The 18,654-nt window shown below is 40.7% G+C and overlaps 1 protein-coding gene across 2 annotated transcripts in view; it reads left to right on the top strand.

Annotated features, from left to right (window-relative positions):
• LOC115370789 (beta-galactosidase-1-like protein 2) overlaps nucleotides 1–16,727 on the top strand; it is a 30,102-nt gene extending 13,375 nt beyond the window's left edge. For both annotated transcript variants that reach the window (XM_030067957.1, XM_030067956.1), the window contains 9 exons: nucleotides 537–617; nucleotides 2,971–3,077; nucleotides 6,139–6,285; nucleotides 8,099–8,170; nucleotides 8,568–8,646; nucleotides 8,809–8,896; nucleotides 10,638–10,752; nucleotides 14,011–14,127; nucleotides 15,854–16,727. In XM_030067957.1, the coding sequence (XP_029923817.1) occupies nucleotides 537–617; nucleotides 2,971–3,077; nucleotides 6,139–6,285; nucleotides 8,099–8,170; nucleotides 8,568–8,646; nucleotides 8,809–8,896; nucleotides 10,638–10,752; nucleotides 14,011–14,127; nucleotides 15,854–15,940 (893 nt within the window). In that variant the 3' untranslated portion in view covers nucleotides 15,941–16,727. The remainder of the gene's footprint in view (nucleotides 1–536; nucleotides 618–2,970; nucleotides 3,078–6,138; nucleotides 6,286–8,098; nucleotides 8,171–8,567; nucleotides 8,647–8,808; nucleotides 8,897–10,637; nucleotides 10,753–14,010; nucleotides 14,128–15,853) is intronic.
• The last annotated feature ends 1,927 nt before the right edge of the window (nucleotides 16,728–18,654 follow it).

The following is an 18,654-nucleotide window of genomic DNA, read 5'->3' as shown; positions in this document are numbered from 1 at the left end:
AACACTCAGCAAATACAGACTGAGCCAATTACCTTGTACATTGAAACGTGAAGAAGAGGATATTTTAAATGCCAGTAGATGGCGCTATCTCTACTCAGAAGCCCCGTGACCTTAAGCTGCTTTGCAATTTGAATACACAGTGCATGGTAATAAATTCATTACCTAATAAAATGCATGGGAAATGTAAATTAAAGATGGTACAATGGGTTTTATATCCTCCTCGAGGGTGCTTAACATCGTAATGACCTCCTTCATCAGAGAAGAGGAGTATAGTGAAAAATGCTCAGCGGCAGGGACGGCGACCTCTGACCTTCAGCAGTCTTAATATCTGTGTTTACTTCCCTTACTGCCTTTTACCTTTTCACTTCAAAAAGGCTGCATTTTCTGTCAAGATAACCCAAAATGTCTCTTGGCCCACTGCTGTCTCAAGATGTTTGATAGAGGAGCACGGTGAAATCATCTGCCACGGTAAGAGGCATCCCTCCCTCTCTCCATGGCTCCCGTGCCTGCTGTTCTGATAGCGCATTATCTTTCAGATTACGATGCTCCATTATCCGAGGCTGGGGATTACACCACCAAGTACCATCTTCTGAGGAATTTATTCAGACAGTACCGCAGTGAGTGTTGCTGCTGAGAGAGGGGCCCTGCATCTCTCTCTCTCTCTCTCTCTCTCTCTCTCTCTCTCTCTCGCTTTCTCTCTCTCTCTCGCTTTCTCCTCTCCCCATTTTTGTTAATTGTCCCTGTGGAACCTGGGCTACAGTGGTCAGAGATGCATAACTGTGCGCAAGTGTGTTTGTGTGTCAGATCAGATCTCTGCACAAGACACAGACCTTTTAGATCTGCCAATGACACCAGTTACACACTGCACCTTCTGTCAAATTTATTGATAATCTAATCTTTAGGGCTGAGTAAAATCAATAAATACTTCCTGTACTCTTCATTTTTGTATGATGTTATGGCATCTACATGTTCCTGCACTGTGTTAAATAAGCCTTAATTTTTAATGAAATTGTTTTGAGCCAGTTTGTCACCCTAGCTAGCTTAATGATATCTATCTATCTATCTATCTATCTATCTATCTAATGTTATCTTTATAATATGTTACATATTTTATGAGCCAACCCAAGTACTATGTAGCAGGTTGTATTTTAAGCTCTATTTATGCATTTTGAGCCGAGTATTGCAGTGTATTGTGATGCAAATTGTATCATGACCCATCATGTATCATGTATTGTGATATGTATTGTATCATGAGATCCTTGCCAACGCCCAGCCCAGCTAATCTTCTCTATTTATAAGACAAGTGTTCTGTGGTTGAGGGAAGGAGCCTCCAGTGTTTTGTGGCCAGGAGCAGAACCATAGTGTTTAGCAGTCAGAGACTGAATCCAACACGACAGAGAAATAATGTTCCGGTGATTGAAGATAGTTTGAAAGGCAGCCTGTGTGTGATTCATCCTTATGTTTTGTAGTCTGCTGAACAATGAGCAGTGGCCTGGATATGAGTGTAAGTCTGAGAAGGCCTTGCGTTCTACTCAGCTACCACAAAAACATGGCCTGATCATCTAATTAGATCGGCTTGATATTTTATAATTGTTAGGTCGTCAATTCATGTACATTGTGTGAGTCCCTTGTTCTGTGGCATTACGACCTGAATTCAGACTGATCACCGGGGTATCTAACATAGATATTTGACAGCAACATGGCCCTAGAAATAACCCTGTTGCTCTTTTCCTCTGTCACTAATACATAGTGTATATGCACTCCTACACATAGGCCATTCAGGCATTGAAGATATATGCGAGATAGGCTGGTAACAATTTTATGAGTCTGTCTTGATGCATGTTAGCATAACAGTAAGATTCATTCGTACCATATTATATCCTGCTCACAGCGAACATGGCCAACAGGTCAATAGATGTTAAGCTTCGGGTCACAGACAAGCTAAATATGTGCTTTGAATGGAAATTCACTGGAAGGAGACACGTTTGTACCCTGACATCATGTTTCTCTTACTCAGCTTGGCTTTGCTGTGTTCTCTTATGTCTTTTCCTTTCCTTATGTAGGAAAAAAGAGAGATATATTGTGGGGAAAAAAAAACAATATTTGAGAAAACATAAACATAGATGCATAGAATTGTAGTACACCAGAGAAACACCGTCACTATTGACTGTTGTTTGTGTTGCGCACTGCTCCCTTCTTGGTTTTGACACACAGTGTCTGCTAAAGGCACTCTCTTGGTAAGCGTTGCAGAGGGCCATTTAAGAGAAAGGTGTTGGCCATTATCTTCAGTGCTCTGCTTAAGAGATCCAGCTGTTACTACCCGGTGGTAAGGAAATGCTGTCAGGCTCTTTCCAGAGGGACTGCTGATGTCTCTGGATGCTTTAGCACCTTTAAAAGCGGTTAGAGAGCACGGGCAAACACTGTTAATAGTTGTAAAGGGAGGGTTTTGTGAGATGGAGCACAGACCAGATGCTGCTACTGTGAAGGTCAAAATGGCTTACCTAAGGAGCCTTAAAAGCAGCCACACAGTTCCCAAGTGACAGGCTACTTTTATGATTGGTATTGACTGGTTCACAGGCTGCAGAGGATGCTGATTCAACATAAGAATGCAGATTGCTGTGAGCAGATCAGTCAGGTTGAAATCAAAGCTTCTTTTTCATAGCCTGGGCTCTGAAAGCTAATAGTTAATCATGTTTTTGCTTGTTTGGTTGTAGAAATTCAGAAGTGTCCTTGTGCATCCTCCCCAACCATTATCAGCATGAGTAGAGGGATTTACAAAGAAGTAAAGATAATGTCCTTGCTGTAATTGCAGACTGAACTTCCCAAGTGAAAATAAAAATCATGTTTCTTCTCGTCCAGGTTTTTAGTTTGGTTTCCCGGATAAAGAAAGGATAAATGATGTGAAAACAGACTGATGTGCTGACAGACAGACTGAAGCATCCACCCACTTGTCTCCTCCTTGTGTTCCAGCTGAGCCTCTCCCTGAAGTGCCCTCTCTTCGGGAAAGGAGAGCGTACCAGCCTGTTGTCATCCAGCAGCACCTGTCACTGTGGGACAGCCTGCACTTCACTGACAAGGTGAGCTACACACAGTGCTACAGTCCAAAACACAGAAAATAATGATACTCTTGTAACTGTGCAATACAGCGACATGGTTCTGTACAGAAAATAGAGTAATAATGAAAAGTAAAAATGTGATAGTTCAGGTTCTTACCCATATGTTTGTGTTTTCTACTCCATTTGAATGTAATAGATCCTCCAAGTTTGACCCATCAGCTGCTCCCCTGCTGTAAAAAGGAGAGCTTCATTGGGAGTGTGCTGATCCAAAATGAATTACAGGGATCCGGTGTAGCAAACAACATGATTTTGAGTGGCGACCCAAAACTGAGGAAATGTTCTGAAGGACGCACAACAACACACACTTATTTTTAATTCATTATTTGGGATTCATCGTGGTACTCATAGTCAGCGGAACTACTTTCTTTCCTAGAACTGCGACTGTATCCATACAGCGTCTTTATGTAATGATACAGAGGTTGTTCTAGGAAAGAAAGTAGTTCCACCAGTTTGGAAGGAAGGGTGCTGGAGAGAGCAGAGATAATGAATCCTAATCCAAACCTGTGGTGTTGTGCATCCTTCACAACATTTTTTCAGCTTTGGGTCACTGAAATCCTGTTGCACTTCATTACTTTTTGAGAAGAACAGTGAAGTGACGTGGACAGTGAAGTGACATGAACAGTGAAGAACAGCGAAGGGTTCGTTCTTGTGACGGGGAATGAGTCATCGAGTCGAACTTGGATGATCTGTTAACCACTAAATACCACTATTTTGTCAATAGCCTAAACTATCAGTTTCACCACATAACCCCCCAAAAAGATAAAAATGTATGTAATTAAAAATGAGTTAAAAGATGTATCAAACAAGAACGTACAACGAGAAACTGTTATCTCAAAAATGGCACTGGTTATAAATGCGCATCCTAAGATGCACACCTTGTGTCTCAGCAGCGACAGAGGCGGTCCTGGCTAGTTTTGCGCCCTGGGCGAACCGTCCCCCACCCCCACCACATCAGGCCTATCATTTGTTAACATCCTATTAACTAAGAATAACACACTAGAAATTACTCATAAAGCTATATCACATATAGCTTACAAAATGTCATGTCAGTGTATAGGAAGTTATTTAGGTTACCATAGACCCACGTATAGCAAAAAAAAATTCAAAATTCCACAGTCAGGACGTATTGTTTACCAAATCCACAGACTAACAGGCCAATGTGAACTTGCACTTGTTGTGTTGCAAACACAAACTAGCCTATGGGTGAAATTAATTCCATGACATGATGCCTAAAATTCTAATAGTTGCTAGTTCAGCAAAACTAAAAACGAAAAAAAAAAAAAAAACAACTTCTGTGGCTAAGTGGCAACATATTAGAAAGAGGCTAATAAATAGGGTATAGGCTATTGTTTCATTACATGCACAATTAACGTCACGCATAGAGACTTGCATACCTTAATCTTTTGAACGTTTCTCCTCTTCTTCTCTCCTTCTCTTTCTGAACTGGGCACCTGATGTTTTTTTTGGCCTTTTGTCCATGATACTCCATTGACTTTTTGTTGTTGTTGTTGTTGTTTGGCATTTTCACATAACCCAATAAATTACATGTAGCTATAAGGGGTCTATATTAATTTTATGAATGAAATACAATTTATTTGGAAGCAGCAGTTTGTGTTGTTTGGCCTGGGACCTTTCATATCAGAGGTTAGTCTATCCCCCGCCCCCCTCCCCTTTGCTTTTCCTGAGACTCACAACCTGCGCACAGCCTCTGCAGTCGCAAGTTGATCCCCCGCGCCCCCCTCCCCCTTGCCTTTTCTTCTGACACACACGACCTGTATACATGACTCTCAGCAGCAAGTTGACGTGATAGTAGGGGCGCCTTAGCGCCCACTGCACCAACTTGACATGGAAATGAGCGATATTAGTGTAGAAACGATTTTTTTTATTATTTTTTTTTTTTTGCGGACGCACTTTTTTTTTTTTGGGATGGCGCTTGTGCGCCCCCAAGTAGATTGCGCCCTGGGCGGTTGCCCACATTGCCCATAGCAAAAACCGTCCCTGAGCAGCGAGGTAAAAAAATGATGAAGTTGGCTGAAGTGAGCGTGATTGAGTGTGACGCAAGTGAGACCCACATTCGGCTGCAACATTGCATAAGTAAAGTAAAGCTTGCTGATTGCAGTAAACTGTGTATAGATAGTTTTCCTTCTTATTGCATAATTCAGAGGATTCAGCATGAGTCCCCCTTTCATAGACACAAATAAATGCTTAAAATCATTTCATAAGTACACACAAATACAGAAACAATCACACAAGAAATGGTGAAAATCCCAAGGTAAGGTTCAGATTAAGCTATAGTATCATTTAAGGGGAGAGAAGTGTTGCCAGTTTGAATTCCCTGGCAAAGGAAAATCTTCCCTGTCTAAACAGAGGAGAAAAACCACCTGTCTGGATGGTGCCATTCCTGATCCTCACTTTCTTGTCCAGCACCCTATTTGAGCCATTCACACCATGCACTTCTATTCAAAACAGATGTAATACGTCTGGCAGTTGCTTACAGCATTAATTATTCACTCGCCGTCGCAATAATTTGCTTCCCTCTGAGACGGCAATTACTTTGCCCCTGACCAGCCGCACACCCGTGTTTAAAAAGAGCCTTTCCTCTTCAGTGGCTTCAGAGCAAGCGAACAGGGTGTCTGAGTTTGATGTTGTATCTGTATCTGGGGGTAGGTGCTTAATCACGCCATAGCAGGGATTGTTTATTTTTTGGTGAAGAGCTCATAATGTACCTCCCAAGGGTATCTCAAACAGTGTCACTGCCTGAAAAAAAAAAAAAGAAAAAAAAAAGAATTGTTTTAAATGTCAGATAAGAAAACTTCATTGGGTTTGATGACTTCATAATTTCTGATGAAGTCTGATGAAGATTTTCCACACTCAGTGTTGTAAACCTTAAATAACCCATGTCATTTGTCACATTTTACCTGCTCTCATAAGCATTTCTGTTTTCTTTTTTATTTGTATTTTTATAAATGTATTGATTGTTGTAACATCTATGTACTGTCTTCTTTTCTGATTAATATTGCAGCCTTTGAAGTCAGAACAGCCGGTGAACATGGAGAATCTCCCTGTCAACAATAACAACGGTCAGTCGTATGGTTACACGCTGTACGAGACCGTCATCACCGGTGGAGGAACGCTCAACTCCAAGAACAACATCAGAGACCGAGCGCTGGTGAGGATCAATTCATTAATATTGACCCCGCATACGTTTACGAGGCTGTACAATTGGGCTTGTTATTGTATGTAGATACGCAGTTCTGCTTAATGCGGGAATTTGTCAGCTGGTTAATATTGCTGCCAATGTCTCTATGCACCTGTTAGCATCATGCAGTTATCAGTGCATAAGGTTCTCTGTTAATAAAGCAGCAAGCTTGACATCCAGATAGTCCAATGAATGACTAAATGTAGACACATAAAGCTACGTTTCACAAAGAGACAAGGCGTTCGCATGTTTAAATCACACGGGAGACAGTTCAGTTGGGGCAGGAGCAGAGCTGACATTATAACTAAACTGATCCTGATTCTTCAAATTTGATTCACCTGCAAGTGTAAAAGTGTTGGGTTTGGATGATAATCTGTGAGTGTACAGTAGAGCTGGGCGATATGCACAAAATCAAATATCACAATGTTTTTTGACCTGGAAACACTAAGCAGCATCTAGAGCAGCAGACGGTCCAAAATGAAAGGAACAGACTCCACACACACACACACACACACACACACACACACACACACACACACAACCAGCACAGCCACCTACCTTCAGGCTGCAGATATAGGTCTCTTCCACAAAAGACCAAGCGGGCCATAGAACTTGACCTCATTTATTTATTTACCATAAAAACTTCAATTAGCAGCCTGGGCTTCTATTTGCCATAATCATAAAAAGCATCTGACCTGCATCTATTCGGGACCTGCTTTTATGTCATTTTGCGCAAAATTCTTCCTCAGCAAAAACTAGAAAACCGAATCTAACAATATCTGAAAGTTGAGGATTTAGAAAAAAAAAGAATACCTCTGAGCCTCCTGAATGTAGCTCTCTCTTGTTCTCCTCTGTATCTGTTTCACTTTATTACACATCAAACCAACAGTCTGGAAGCGCCTGGTCACAGTGTCGGTCGTGACGCCGCCTGCCAGCACAGAGCCCGACCAGATGACACCTGTTAGAATATTTGCATAATTTGAGCTTGATATGGTTCGGCTTGAGAATTATAAATTCTAAAACATACCGGTACTTTAACTGGTGAGCTGATTCTGTCGCAGGGAAGTCAGCAGGATGTGACGAGGAAACCCACAGCTGCTGCCCAGCGAAAGGTCCTTTTCCCCAGCAGGAGAAGCTGGCCCCTGCTCTGTAGTTAATCAGTAAGCGGTGATTAAACAGCCCGACACAGCACAACAGCGCTGAGAGTTGATGTTGATATTTGATGTAACACGACTTTTAATAGGGATCAGCATTTATTTGTCAAAAGGCGTTTTAAGTGCAGGGAACCTATTAGTGGACATCTTAAACTGTTTTAACTCGCTCTTGTAGGGTGTCTGCTTTGTCTTCTCATCTGTCCAGCTACATGTTGTGCATAGACTGGTGCTTTCACAAAATGTTTACATTGTGAAATTTTTGGTAAAATATCATTAGTAATGTGGGTATGATGACCAGGCAAATAACAGAAGAGCTGCATCAGTCGAATAAGTTGGAGAATCACATCCCTTTTCTGTAATGTGGCTTTTAAAATTAGGAAGTCAATACAGATGCCATCATGATATTACTGTATCCAAAATCTCAGATGATATCGAGTCTTATATCACAACATTGATATAAAATTGCTATATTACCCAGCCCTAGTGTACAATCAGTGTGTTTTTCCTGCTGAGCCCCTCCGCTCTGCCTCTTTCTTTGTTACTCTCTGTATCTGTTCCCATTAGCAGCAATCATGGCTAAATGGGTTCTCACTGTTAATTGCTCAGTAAGCCTTTGCTGTGTTACCTAGGTTTTTGTGGACAAACATTTTGTCGGTGTTCTGGATTATAAGACGCAAGAGCTTCCACTTCTCGATGGAAAGGTACGGTTTGTTTCTGTGTGTTTTCATGTTTTTGTTTTTGTTTCTTTTCAATTCTGGACCCATCCTGTACGTGTGTTTAAATTTAACACCGTGCTGCATGTCAAAAGTTGTGGAGATGCTGATAAATGCTTTTGGCGCCGAGGTCCCAGTGTTGAGGCAACAGAGAATTTTCAGACAAATGTTTCCTCTAACAAAGCAGAATCCAAGTATCCAGCTTCAGCCTTGTAAACATGCAGACTAAGATTTGTCTTGATCAATTACTTGAATCAGTCCCATTGAAAGGGATTTTTTTCCCTCTATTTTTTTTTTTTTTTTTTTTTTTTTTTTTTTCATTTGTTCCCTCGAGGAATACTACTTGAATAATGCCTCTCATGTTTTATGTATTGGTCCACTGTAGGGAGAAAGAACTCTGAATTTACTGGTGGAGAACTGTGGACGAGTGAATTATGGGAAAACCCTCAATGAGCAGCGGAAAGGTACAAATTGTATCACAAATTGATGGCTTGATGTTTGTAGATGTTACAGCTAGCAGTCATTCTTACCAAATGATCTTTGTCATCATAGACCATGGAAGGAACTAATTAACAATGTCTTAAGCTCCCCAAGAGAAATGAAAGCAGCTTTCACTTGCCTTTCAGGTCTTGTTGGAGATATCGAGTTGAACAAGAAGCCCCTCCGAGACTTCATCATTCATAGTCTGGATATGAAGCCAGGCTTTGTAAACAGGTTTCTTTCATTTACTTTTCACTTTCCTTCCATGTTTGTTTTTCCTCAGTCATTACACCTGCCTGCCTCTGATTCGGTCCAGCTGATTAGCTCGCCACTTCGCACAGAGCCCAGCATTACAATGGGAACAGAATGGGAACATCAGTTCTCTGTCTCGCCAACACAGCTTGAATCATGAGCAGTATTGTTCGAAATTGTTTCTAATCATACAGTTAATTACCTAATTACAATCGGAGTAACATAAATTAAGCTACTTTATGTCACTGATTTAAAACTAGTAATGGTGTGTTGTTCTCGTTCCCCATTTTCAGAATGCCCTGAGTGAAAAAAGAGAACTTTTTCCTTTTTTTATTTTTATTTTTATAAAAAAAGTATTGTGAACACCTTGTGTAAAAGGACTTTTCATTCTGACATAACTAAATCAAAATTACAAAGGCAGCTGCACGGTTGAGTCATAGTCAAATGAATGCCAATTAGCAGTATGTGTCAGCAAGAGGTGTGACAATCACCACGTACGTGAGATTTCCAAGCAGCATTAAGCAACGGAGTTCCAACGGAGCCCAGTCAGCTGCCAGATCGCAGATACATCAGTCACAAAAGCTGTTAGGATTATTCAACGTGGCAAGAGTAACAGTCAGCCTAGGCACCAAACTCACAAAGAAGAACAGTAGTTGTACACCGACAGGGCTCTTCCCTACACAGAGCGGTGGATAAACACCACAGCACTCCAGCCAAAAATGAGCAGAGAATTCAATCAGCACCTTAAGAGACACATGCTTAATGAAAACATGTGCATCATGAGCATTAAAGCTGTTGTTAATTCAGCAACCTTGAATCCAAGGCCAGGAGATGCAAAGATGCATCACCTGGAGTAATGAGCACCTCATCAGGACCCATGAGGGATGGAAAAATGTAATTTGCTCCCACAACTCTAGTTTTTTTTCTTATGTCATGACTGATTTTCATTTGTAGAAAACCAAAGGAAACCCTAAAATCTCAATGTCAATTACCAGCTGTTAAACACATTGGGTGTATAATGGTGTGGCAGCCATCTCGTGGGAGTCATTAGGTCAAATAATTGCTGCGGTGTTACAACGGCCAATGATTATGAGGTCATTTTACAAGGCCAAGTGTACCCTGGGGTGCAAGCATTGTTCCCATATTGTAGGATGAAAATGCTTCAAATTCAAGAGTGGTTGAAGATCAACTCATTGGCCTTCCACGGCAATGAGTTGGTGGTCCTGTTCGCTTGGCCTTGCTGTCTCTTTCAAAGCATCTAGATTTTCAAGAATTTGCCATATTTATAACCATCTCCTTCCCCTGTCTACTTGCAAAATTGCAGCCTCTCTACCTTTCCACCATTCCTGAAATATCAACGCCTGAAGCACCGAATGAATGAACAGTGAAAATGCAGTGTTGAGGAAATATTTTTCGTTTGCTATCACTGTCTTTGTTGCAGCCTTTTGAGTTCACTTGGAGACAGAATATTTCCTGTAGCCAAAATAAAGGTAATGAATCTGAATCCTTTTCCTGAAAACCCTGTCCAAACTTTCACTTGACTTTTAGTGAAGGCACATCTGAACAGGAAATACAAAACTGCAGGTAAACAAAACAGCCCCTTAAATGTCACGAAAGAGGGATTTTAAAGGAAGCATGCCAGAGGGAAGACGTACATAGGTGAAGGTTTGAATGTGCGTGTGTGTCCCCAGACTGAACAGTGAGCCTTGTTCCTTTTTCACAGACTTCACAGCACAGGCCACTGGAGGTCCATGCGGCAGAAACCTTCCTTCCCCGGGTTTTTCCAGAGCAGACTTTATGTGGACGGTGTTCCCAGAGACACCTTCATCAAACTCCCTGTGAGTAGGACAGCCAATGAGTTTGTCCCTGGAGCAGAGGGACAAGCTCATTGGCTGCTGTTTTGACCGCTGCATTGTTGTGGCGCTCATTATACACGTGCAGTCGGGGTTTGAAAAGGGAAAATCCAGCGAACAGAGGCAAATGAGAAAGAATTTTAGAAGGTTTGACCGATTTAATGGTGTACCGATATACTGGGTCGATATCTGTCTTTTCTTTTCATTTTCTTTTCTTTTCTTTTTTTTGAATGCCGGATATGTCTTCTCTCTCTCTCTCATATGAAAGAGGTAATGTCTTGCTCTTTTTAAAAGATTTTAATATTTTTGATGGCATGTCATCTTTTATTTTCCATTTGCAGTATTCTCTCTTTAAAAAAAACAAAAACAAAACATTTAATTAAAAAGAATTGTTCTAGTAATAGTTTTTTTGTTTGTTTTGTGTTGTTTATTTTTTCACATAGTATTTTTTTTTTTTCTTTTTTTTTTTTTTTTTTAAATTTGAAGATATTGAGTTCCAGGACAAAATATGGGCTTGAGGCAATTTTAGTTTAAAAATCTAAAACTAAATTATAGAGATCCTGTCAGTTGTCATTGCTGTCATTTTGTCATATAAAGGCCTTGGTTACCTACTAATATTTTTTTAAAATTCCTCACTTGGTATCACTTTGTAGTAGTGTTCATATATTATTTTCAAATGCTGGATAATTCATTTTCAAGTTTAACTCTTAAATTCTGCATCAAAGAGGCAGCCCTGCTCCACCGAACCTGCCCGTCTGACCAGGCACACAGATTTTTGAAATATTATGACATTTTTGAGCTGAGGTCTTTATTTGTGCGTCAGTTTTGGTGGAGCACGGCTGATATGCACCTCTGCTGCCCTGCCCTGGAAATTCTCCTCACCTGGTGCTGATAGCTGTCTCTCAGGTCAGGTCAGTTCAGTATTTTTCTGTCCCACAAGGGGAAATGTGGCTTTCAGCAGAGCACAGATAAACAATGACAGTGCACACATAACAGTGCATCCGGAACGCTTGAATTTCTATTAAGCTCAATACGTAGTTAGCAATTCAAGTTTCATGTTTGAGCATGTCAGTGGCTCAATATGTAAGCACTGCTTTTTATTTTTGATTCAGACAATTATATTCATACAGTTTGGTTTGATTCAGTGCCTTGTACAGTGATGCAAAATTTAGTTTATCAGCTATAAGACAGAAATGCCAGTGTTGGCATTATAATGTTATAATGATAATATATAAGGCACTTGTATAAAATAACTGAGGTTTTTGACCAGTTGCACATTTTACTCTGACACATAAAGATACTTTATGTGATATCAAATCATGCTTTCCTCATTGAAAGACAGCAAATCTCCTTGGTTTGAATCAGACAGGGGTTGCGCCACTTTCACTTTGTATTTTCACTAACAAGACCAAAGGATTACAGCAGAGCCGAGTTTGATTGTTATTAAACAGCATGAAATGCCCATCGGTTCAGTGCTTACTACATATTAAACACCCATCTGCAAATTATTTTTATGCCTCTGCGCTGGTGACAGCTGTGGCTGGAGGCATAATGTCTCCAGGTCGTTCTGTCCATCCATCCCATTCCAGTGAAGGTGATATCTCAGGAAGCCCTTGATGGAATTTATTCAAATTTGCCACAAACGTCCACATGGACTCAGGGGTGAATGGATTAGATTTTGGTGGCCAGAGGTCAAAGGTCAAGGTCACTGTGGCCTCATCAAACACATTTCTGGCCATAACTAAAAAATTCATACTCTAATTATGACAAAGTTTCACACAAATGTTAGCTATGTTAAAATGATGAAGTCATGACATTTTATATCCAAAAGGTCATAGGTCAACTTCACTGTGACATCATCATGCTCTTCAATTCAATGCCATAACTCAAACATTTTCTTTTCACTTCCTCTCCCTGGATATTGAGCGACAGGGGATTATCGTCACACCATGTGAAGAAGCTCTCCATCAGTTCTCTGTACTCCTCTGTAAAAATAGTCTCCACATGAAGACAGCAGGTTCCCCACTGGAAATTATTCACTGGAATCATACATATCAATATACTGATAGCTTCTTTTTCGCCAATAAAACACACTTAATACCTTTTTATAAAATTCCTGCAGAGTTTTCACCACAAATATTGTATGAGTCTGGCTGTAAACTGCAATTTGCCAGGTTGGTGGAGGCATACGACTCTGAGGCAGTAATTCTAGTTTGAACCCCTGAGAAACGGATGCAGATATCAATCACTGGATATGTTTACACAGTAATTTTATTACAGTGCCTCCACTTGCTCTGATTGTGAAAACATCTTGATTGGCTCTTTACATTGCAGCAAAAGACTTTCTCTCAGAGATAATTTTCATGCCGTCCAGCAGACTGCAATTACGGAATACGTAAAGTACCTCTTCACCAATCATTTCCTTTTTGTCATAAGCAGTAGCTTTCATGGTATTTTTTCTAAATTTGCTGTATATTATTCTCTCATAGGTTTGCATTGCTGAGAATCAAAGCTCAAGGCTAATTTATAGTAGATAGTAGCTTAACAGCAAGGCATATATTGTAATATAGCCTCAACTCTTGAAAACTCCACTGACAGGCTTAAAACCCTCAACAACCCTCCAGTAATGAAACTGCATGTTTCAATCACATCAGTTATACTCTTAACTGAATAAAAGTAATGACTCTGTTCATGTATTATATATGATCTGGCATCACAATATTCCCAGAGTCACGTTAGGATTAAAGTGTTGCTGTGTTGCTGTACACTGAATATCGAAAAACAGACATGTAAAGTACATTAGAGATGATCCTGATGTTGAGTTGCAGCTTGTTTAACTCTGATTCAGAGCTCAGCTGTCTCAAAACTAGCACCAGAAACTAAAATATTTCTTTAGCTCGTCTGTTTCTTCTGATATACTGATATACCTAATTTCACCTCAGGGATCAATGAAGTATTTCAGATTGTGATTCTGATATACTCCAGATTTAATAAGGGAAATCAGCAAAAGATAATGGTTTTTACCTTGATTCACCTCATAACTATACTTCAGGAGTAGAATGTGTCTCTGATATTTTGTTCATCCAGAGTTGTACAGTGCAGTCAATATACCAGGCAGCAGCACTGAAATAACAGTAGCTGTGCATTATGGGAGTGGTCAGTGTAGTTTGAGTCTTTCACCAGTCAGATTGCCCAGCTCAAACTGTGTGTTGTATGTGTGGCCATCGCCGGCTCTGTCCACAGGGCTGGACCAAAGGCGTTGTCTTCATCAATGGGAAGAATCTGGGACGTTTCTGGTCAATTGGTCCTCAGCAAACTCTCTATGTCCCGGCACCCTGGCTTCACAAGGGGAACAACCAGGTATGTTTTTTTACCCAACACTTCAAGGACCATACCAGTTTCAGTTGTATTTCACCTTCTTATTAACAGTTGTGATTGTATGTCTGTATTGTTTGTCTCACATATCAGTCGTATAAGTGAGTGCAGGATATGCTTTGGTAGCTTATAAATCAAGGCTGATTTACCTCACTTCACCCCCATACTTTTGAGATACTGGATTTTTGTTTATCATGATCTATAAGCCGTAATCATCAAAATTGAAACAAAAAAAGGCTTGAGATATTTCACTTTATGTGTAATGAATCTAAAATATATGAATGTTTCACTTTTAGAATTTATTTACTGAAAAAATGAACTTTTCCATGATGATTTTTTGAGATGCACCCGTATGTCGTGCTCAACATCAAGCACTCCCTCTGTTTCTGTGTAAGCAACATATTTCCTTGGTCTGTGGCGGCACTTACACCCCATCACTGACCCTCGGTATACTTTGGTTCTGCTCTCTCGCTGTCAATCACAAGCACTCACAGCAAAGCAGAAGGGAGCTGCTGAGCAAATAGCTCCATCCAAGTGCACACATTTTAATGGATTTACTGGGTTTCACTCCTTGGGAAAGAGTTTATTATTGTGAGTATTTCAGTTTTATTCTTTAAGAACAATAATTAAGGGTCCTTACACCCAGCACCATGACCTGAAAAGGGTTTTGGAGAATGCATTTTTTCACTGGGCATACTGGACACAGATACAAGCAGGTATTTGATGCATAAAGTGACGTAGTTGGGGTCAAGGAAGAACTACAGGCTAGTTCACCTTGGTTGGGATTGGGTTCCCTGGTTGGGATCAATAAAGTATATCTATCTATCTAGTCTTGCAAACTAACTATGTTTCCAACCACGACAATGGCATCCCGAAACATGAACATAGAGGATTTTATGGGTGAGGATAGATTTTACAGTGTTTGGTCTGACTCGGATATTCAGCCACATTTATTCAAGCCAGAGTGTACGGCCAGAGAAATGCAGCTGGCAGAGGCCGAGGCTGCGGCTGCATTGGGCTGTCTCCAGACAGAATCTGGCAGCAACGCGATACCTTCCTGCAGGGTTGTGCGGAGATGTGGGCATGTTTATTTGTGCTTTAGCTGTATGAAACAATCAGAAAATAACGTTTTATTTCCCTGATTCACTTGCTTTGTTCTTGCAACCATCTCTCTTCATTCACTCTCTTGCTCACTCAACCACTGCTGCTCTCCCTCTCTGCCTCTCTCTTACTTCTGCTCAGCTTGCTCACGTGATCTCTTTTTCTCTTGTGAAGGCATGTATGTTGTCAGTAAAACTAGTCAAATACAATTTATGTTGTCTTTTTATTTGATTTCTGGTCAAACAGTGGCATCTTTAAGATGCCATTCTAAGGTTTTGGCCAGTGGGTGACAAACTTGCATGAAATGGATTCTGCTATATGTAGGCACTGATGGCACAGCAGAGGAGTTCACATTTCTTGGTCAGTATAGCATTTGGTGAGGAATTTATTGCTTCCATCAACTACATGTACAATCAACACTTATTGGAGATCTCACATAAACAGCAGTGAAATTTTCCTTTAAGCGGCATCTATCGCTTTGTGTTTCTCGCTCTTGAACTCTCTCTCTGTGAGTGTGAATATGCTGACGTGAGTGATCAACCACCTACTCGCTTTCTCCTTTGTTGACCTCTGCTCCATGCCCAAGCTTGTTGTTTCTTCTTTATCTCAGGTCATAGTGTTTGAAGAGCAAGAAACAGATGGTAAGATCCTCTTCGCCAGCAGCCCTGACTATGGCATGACCGTTGATGTCCAGTGACGACCGGAGGTGAGAGCAAGAAAAGATGGGAGTATGATGGGAGAATAACCGCAGAAGACGGGACTGAGGTGACAGCTGTGAGTTGCATCCATTCATGCCCTGATCGTCGCCAGGGTTACACGGCACTCACAAGAGACTTACTTCACTGCACATGACATTTTGTGTCTTATCAGAAAACACCAACACAGCAGTGATCCACACTAATCAAGCTCCTCACAGCAATTTTTTATGTCATGCCTGCATTACAATTTGTGGAACCCCTTTTTTTAATCCCTTTTTTAATGGCTTTATTGAGTTTTGAGGTCAAAATTCAACTGTCGCCGCCTCACGTAATAACATTTTTAATGTAACAGAAGAATGTGGACATTAACCCACACACACATCTCGCTAAAGACCAAGAGACTGTGACAGAATAATGTTGCCGATTATAAAGTCAGACTTTTCATTTAGAAATTACATCAAAGTTGTGTGAAAAGAACTCTGAATAAAGACTGGTTTTACCTCTTTGTGCATTCCCAAGGCTATGGAACCATATGAACTGCTTCATTTATCCTGCACACTGAGAGTCTGATATACAGTAACACTGACTGCTTTTCAAATTTACCTTCTTATGATATGCTGGTGAGCTTGTGCAGAGAAGTCAACATCATAGAACATATTTGAGGCCTATTTTTTGAGTCTATCTGTTCTCTGCGGTGCACGTGACGGATTTGGATATCACTGCAATTCCCTCCTGTAAAGATATGCACTCAGAGTGTGATGTAACTGTGAAAACTAATCGGTGTGAATCAAGAGAATGGCACTGCAAACGTTAACTTGTCTGCAGCAGTCGTGGTTTCCAAGGCTCATGGATTCCAGACAGGTGAACTTGAGGAACTGGATAAATCCTCAGGCAAATTCACTGAATATCGAAGACGTTTACGAATCCGTTTCTTCGGACCCATTGAGTGACATATTAGTCACTATGTGGCATATGGCTTACACTTCGTAGTAATGACTGAGTTAAATATCCCACACCTTTGATGGAAATGTAAAACGTGTTGGGAGACCGCTGTAGCCTGCAGCTATTATCAATATGCCCCTGAGCAAGGCACTTAGCCCCTTAACTTTTTGCCCCAGGCCATATTTGCCCAGTGTAAGGTTAGAAAAAACATGCAATATGACTGCATACTGTATAAAGACGTGCAGTGAAAAGACACAGGGGCACAGGTCATGTGGTTCTTAGTTGTTTATTTCTCTTGATTGAACTAAATGTCTCTGTCTTAGACAGAGGTGCTGTGGCAAATGAACAACCTTGAGAGTCACATGCAGAGGTGAGAGTCACATGAGGATGGTTGATGACAGTAGAGATGAGGGAAGGGGAGGACTTGTGTGAAGTGTATTGTGCCTTAGAGAAGCCCTCGGAGGGTAATTATCAAATGACAGTAAATACTGAATAATCTGTACTGGCAAAGTAGATGTGTAGGTGGGTTCTATTTGACTCAAGAAATCTCTGAGTTCTAGATATTGCTTGGTGCTTTATTTGTTGGAGTCAAAACATATCTGAAATCTGATGTTGGAGGTTTGTTTTAAATTATAATGTTCAAGGTGAAGCACAATCGATCATTCAGGGTATTACTTAGGATGCTTTGTCATGCCTGAAGCTGCCTCAGTAAACATCACAGGACAACATCATACCATCACAGAAACCTTCCTGATCAGTCCAGCCACATCCACATCTGCACCACAGTCTTCTGCACTGGGCTCTGATTCTAGTTTTCAGCATCTTAACATGAGCAACCTTCATAAAATGAGAGGGGAAGTGAAGTTTCACTCCAAAATGAGATGAAATCCACCACCTGGGAAAAAATACCTACTGTTGTGAAACTTGCATAAAATGAAAACAAATTATTGTACTTAAGAGGAGCTGACATAAAAAAAAAGCATTTTACAAAGGGTCCTGTAGATTTAGAGATAATGAATATCAAACTTCAAAAGGTCTTTTTTTTCCCAAAACAAATGCAATATTTCGGAGTATAGCTCCTCAGTCGGTTCTTTTTACTGCCCAGAATATTTTTGGGGAGCAATTAACTGAGATTAATGACCGTTTAACTCAAGTAACACAGACGATGAGGAGCACATAGATCATCAGCGGTGCTACAAAGGAGACGGTGTGCGTCGCATGTTGGCAGCGCTAACCCATAAACTAATTATTCTGTTTGTGGACACCGCTATAATTCAATTGCATATTCACACTTAAAATAAATACATAAATAAATATATTAAGATTGTTTTTTTTTTAATAAATAATGGGAGCCAAGTTGACAAGTTGAAGAATAGAACAAATCAGAAAATCAGTTCCTCGTCTTTGATCTAAATGGCAGATCCCTGTGCAGCCCAGTATCATGCAGTCAGTGGAAAACAGCGAGTTACAGTACAGATACAATACAGTCATTGTTTGGATCTGTATCTTATCATGTTCCGAGCAAAATGTGCAATAACACAGTTTTTCCAGTTGATGCACTCGAGAGGCTGCAGTGTCTTTGTAACTTTTCATACTGCAACAGTGTGTTTTGAGTGGTGGGAGCGGGGCTGGAGGGGGGATTGGGGTGGGAGGGGGGTGCACAGAGATAATCTGGCAATAGTACAGAGGCTCAGTGTTTGAATTATCTCCAACTACTTCTGCTGGGCAATGTTAGATAAGAACCGCCGCTGTGTATTGCACAGGACAGATG

The sequence above is a fragment of the Myripristis murdjan genome, chromosome 13, assembly GCF_902150065.1.
Source record: "Myripristis murdjan chromosome 13, fMyrMur1.1, whole genome shotgun sequence".
Taxonomy (NCBI): domain Eukaryota; kingdom Metazoa; phylum Chordata; class Actinopteri; order Holocentriformes; family Holocentridae; genus Myripristis; species Myripristis murdjan.
The sequence above is the reverse complement of the archived record's forward strand: the minus strand, read 5'-3'. Positions and strand labels throughout refer to the sequence as shown.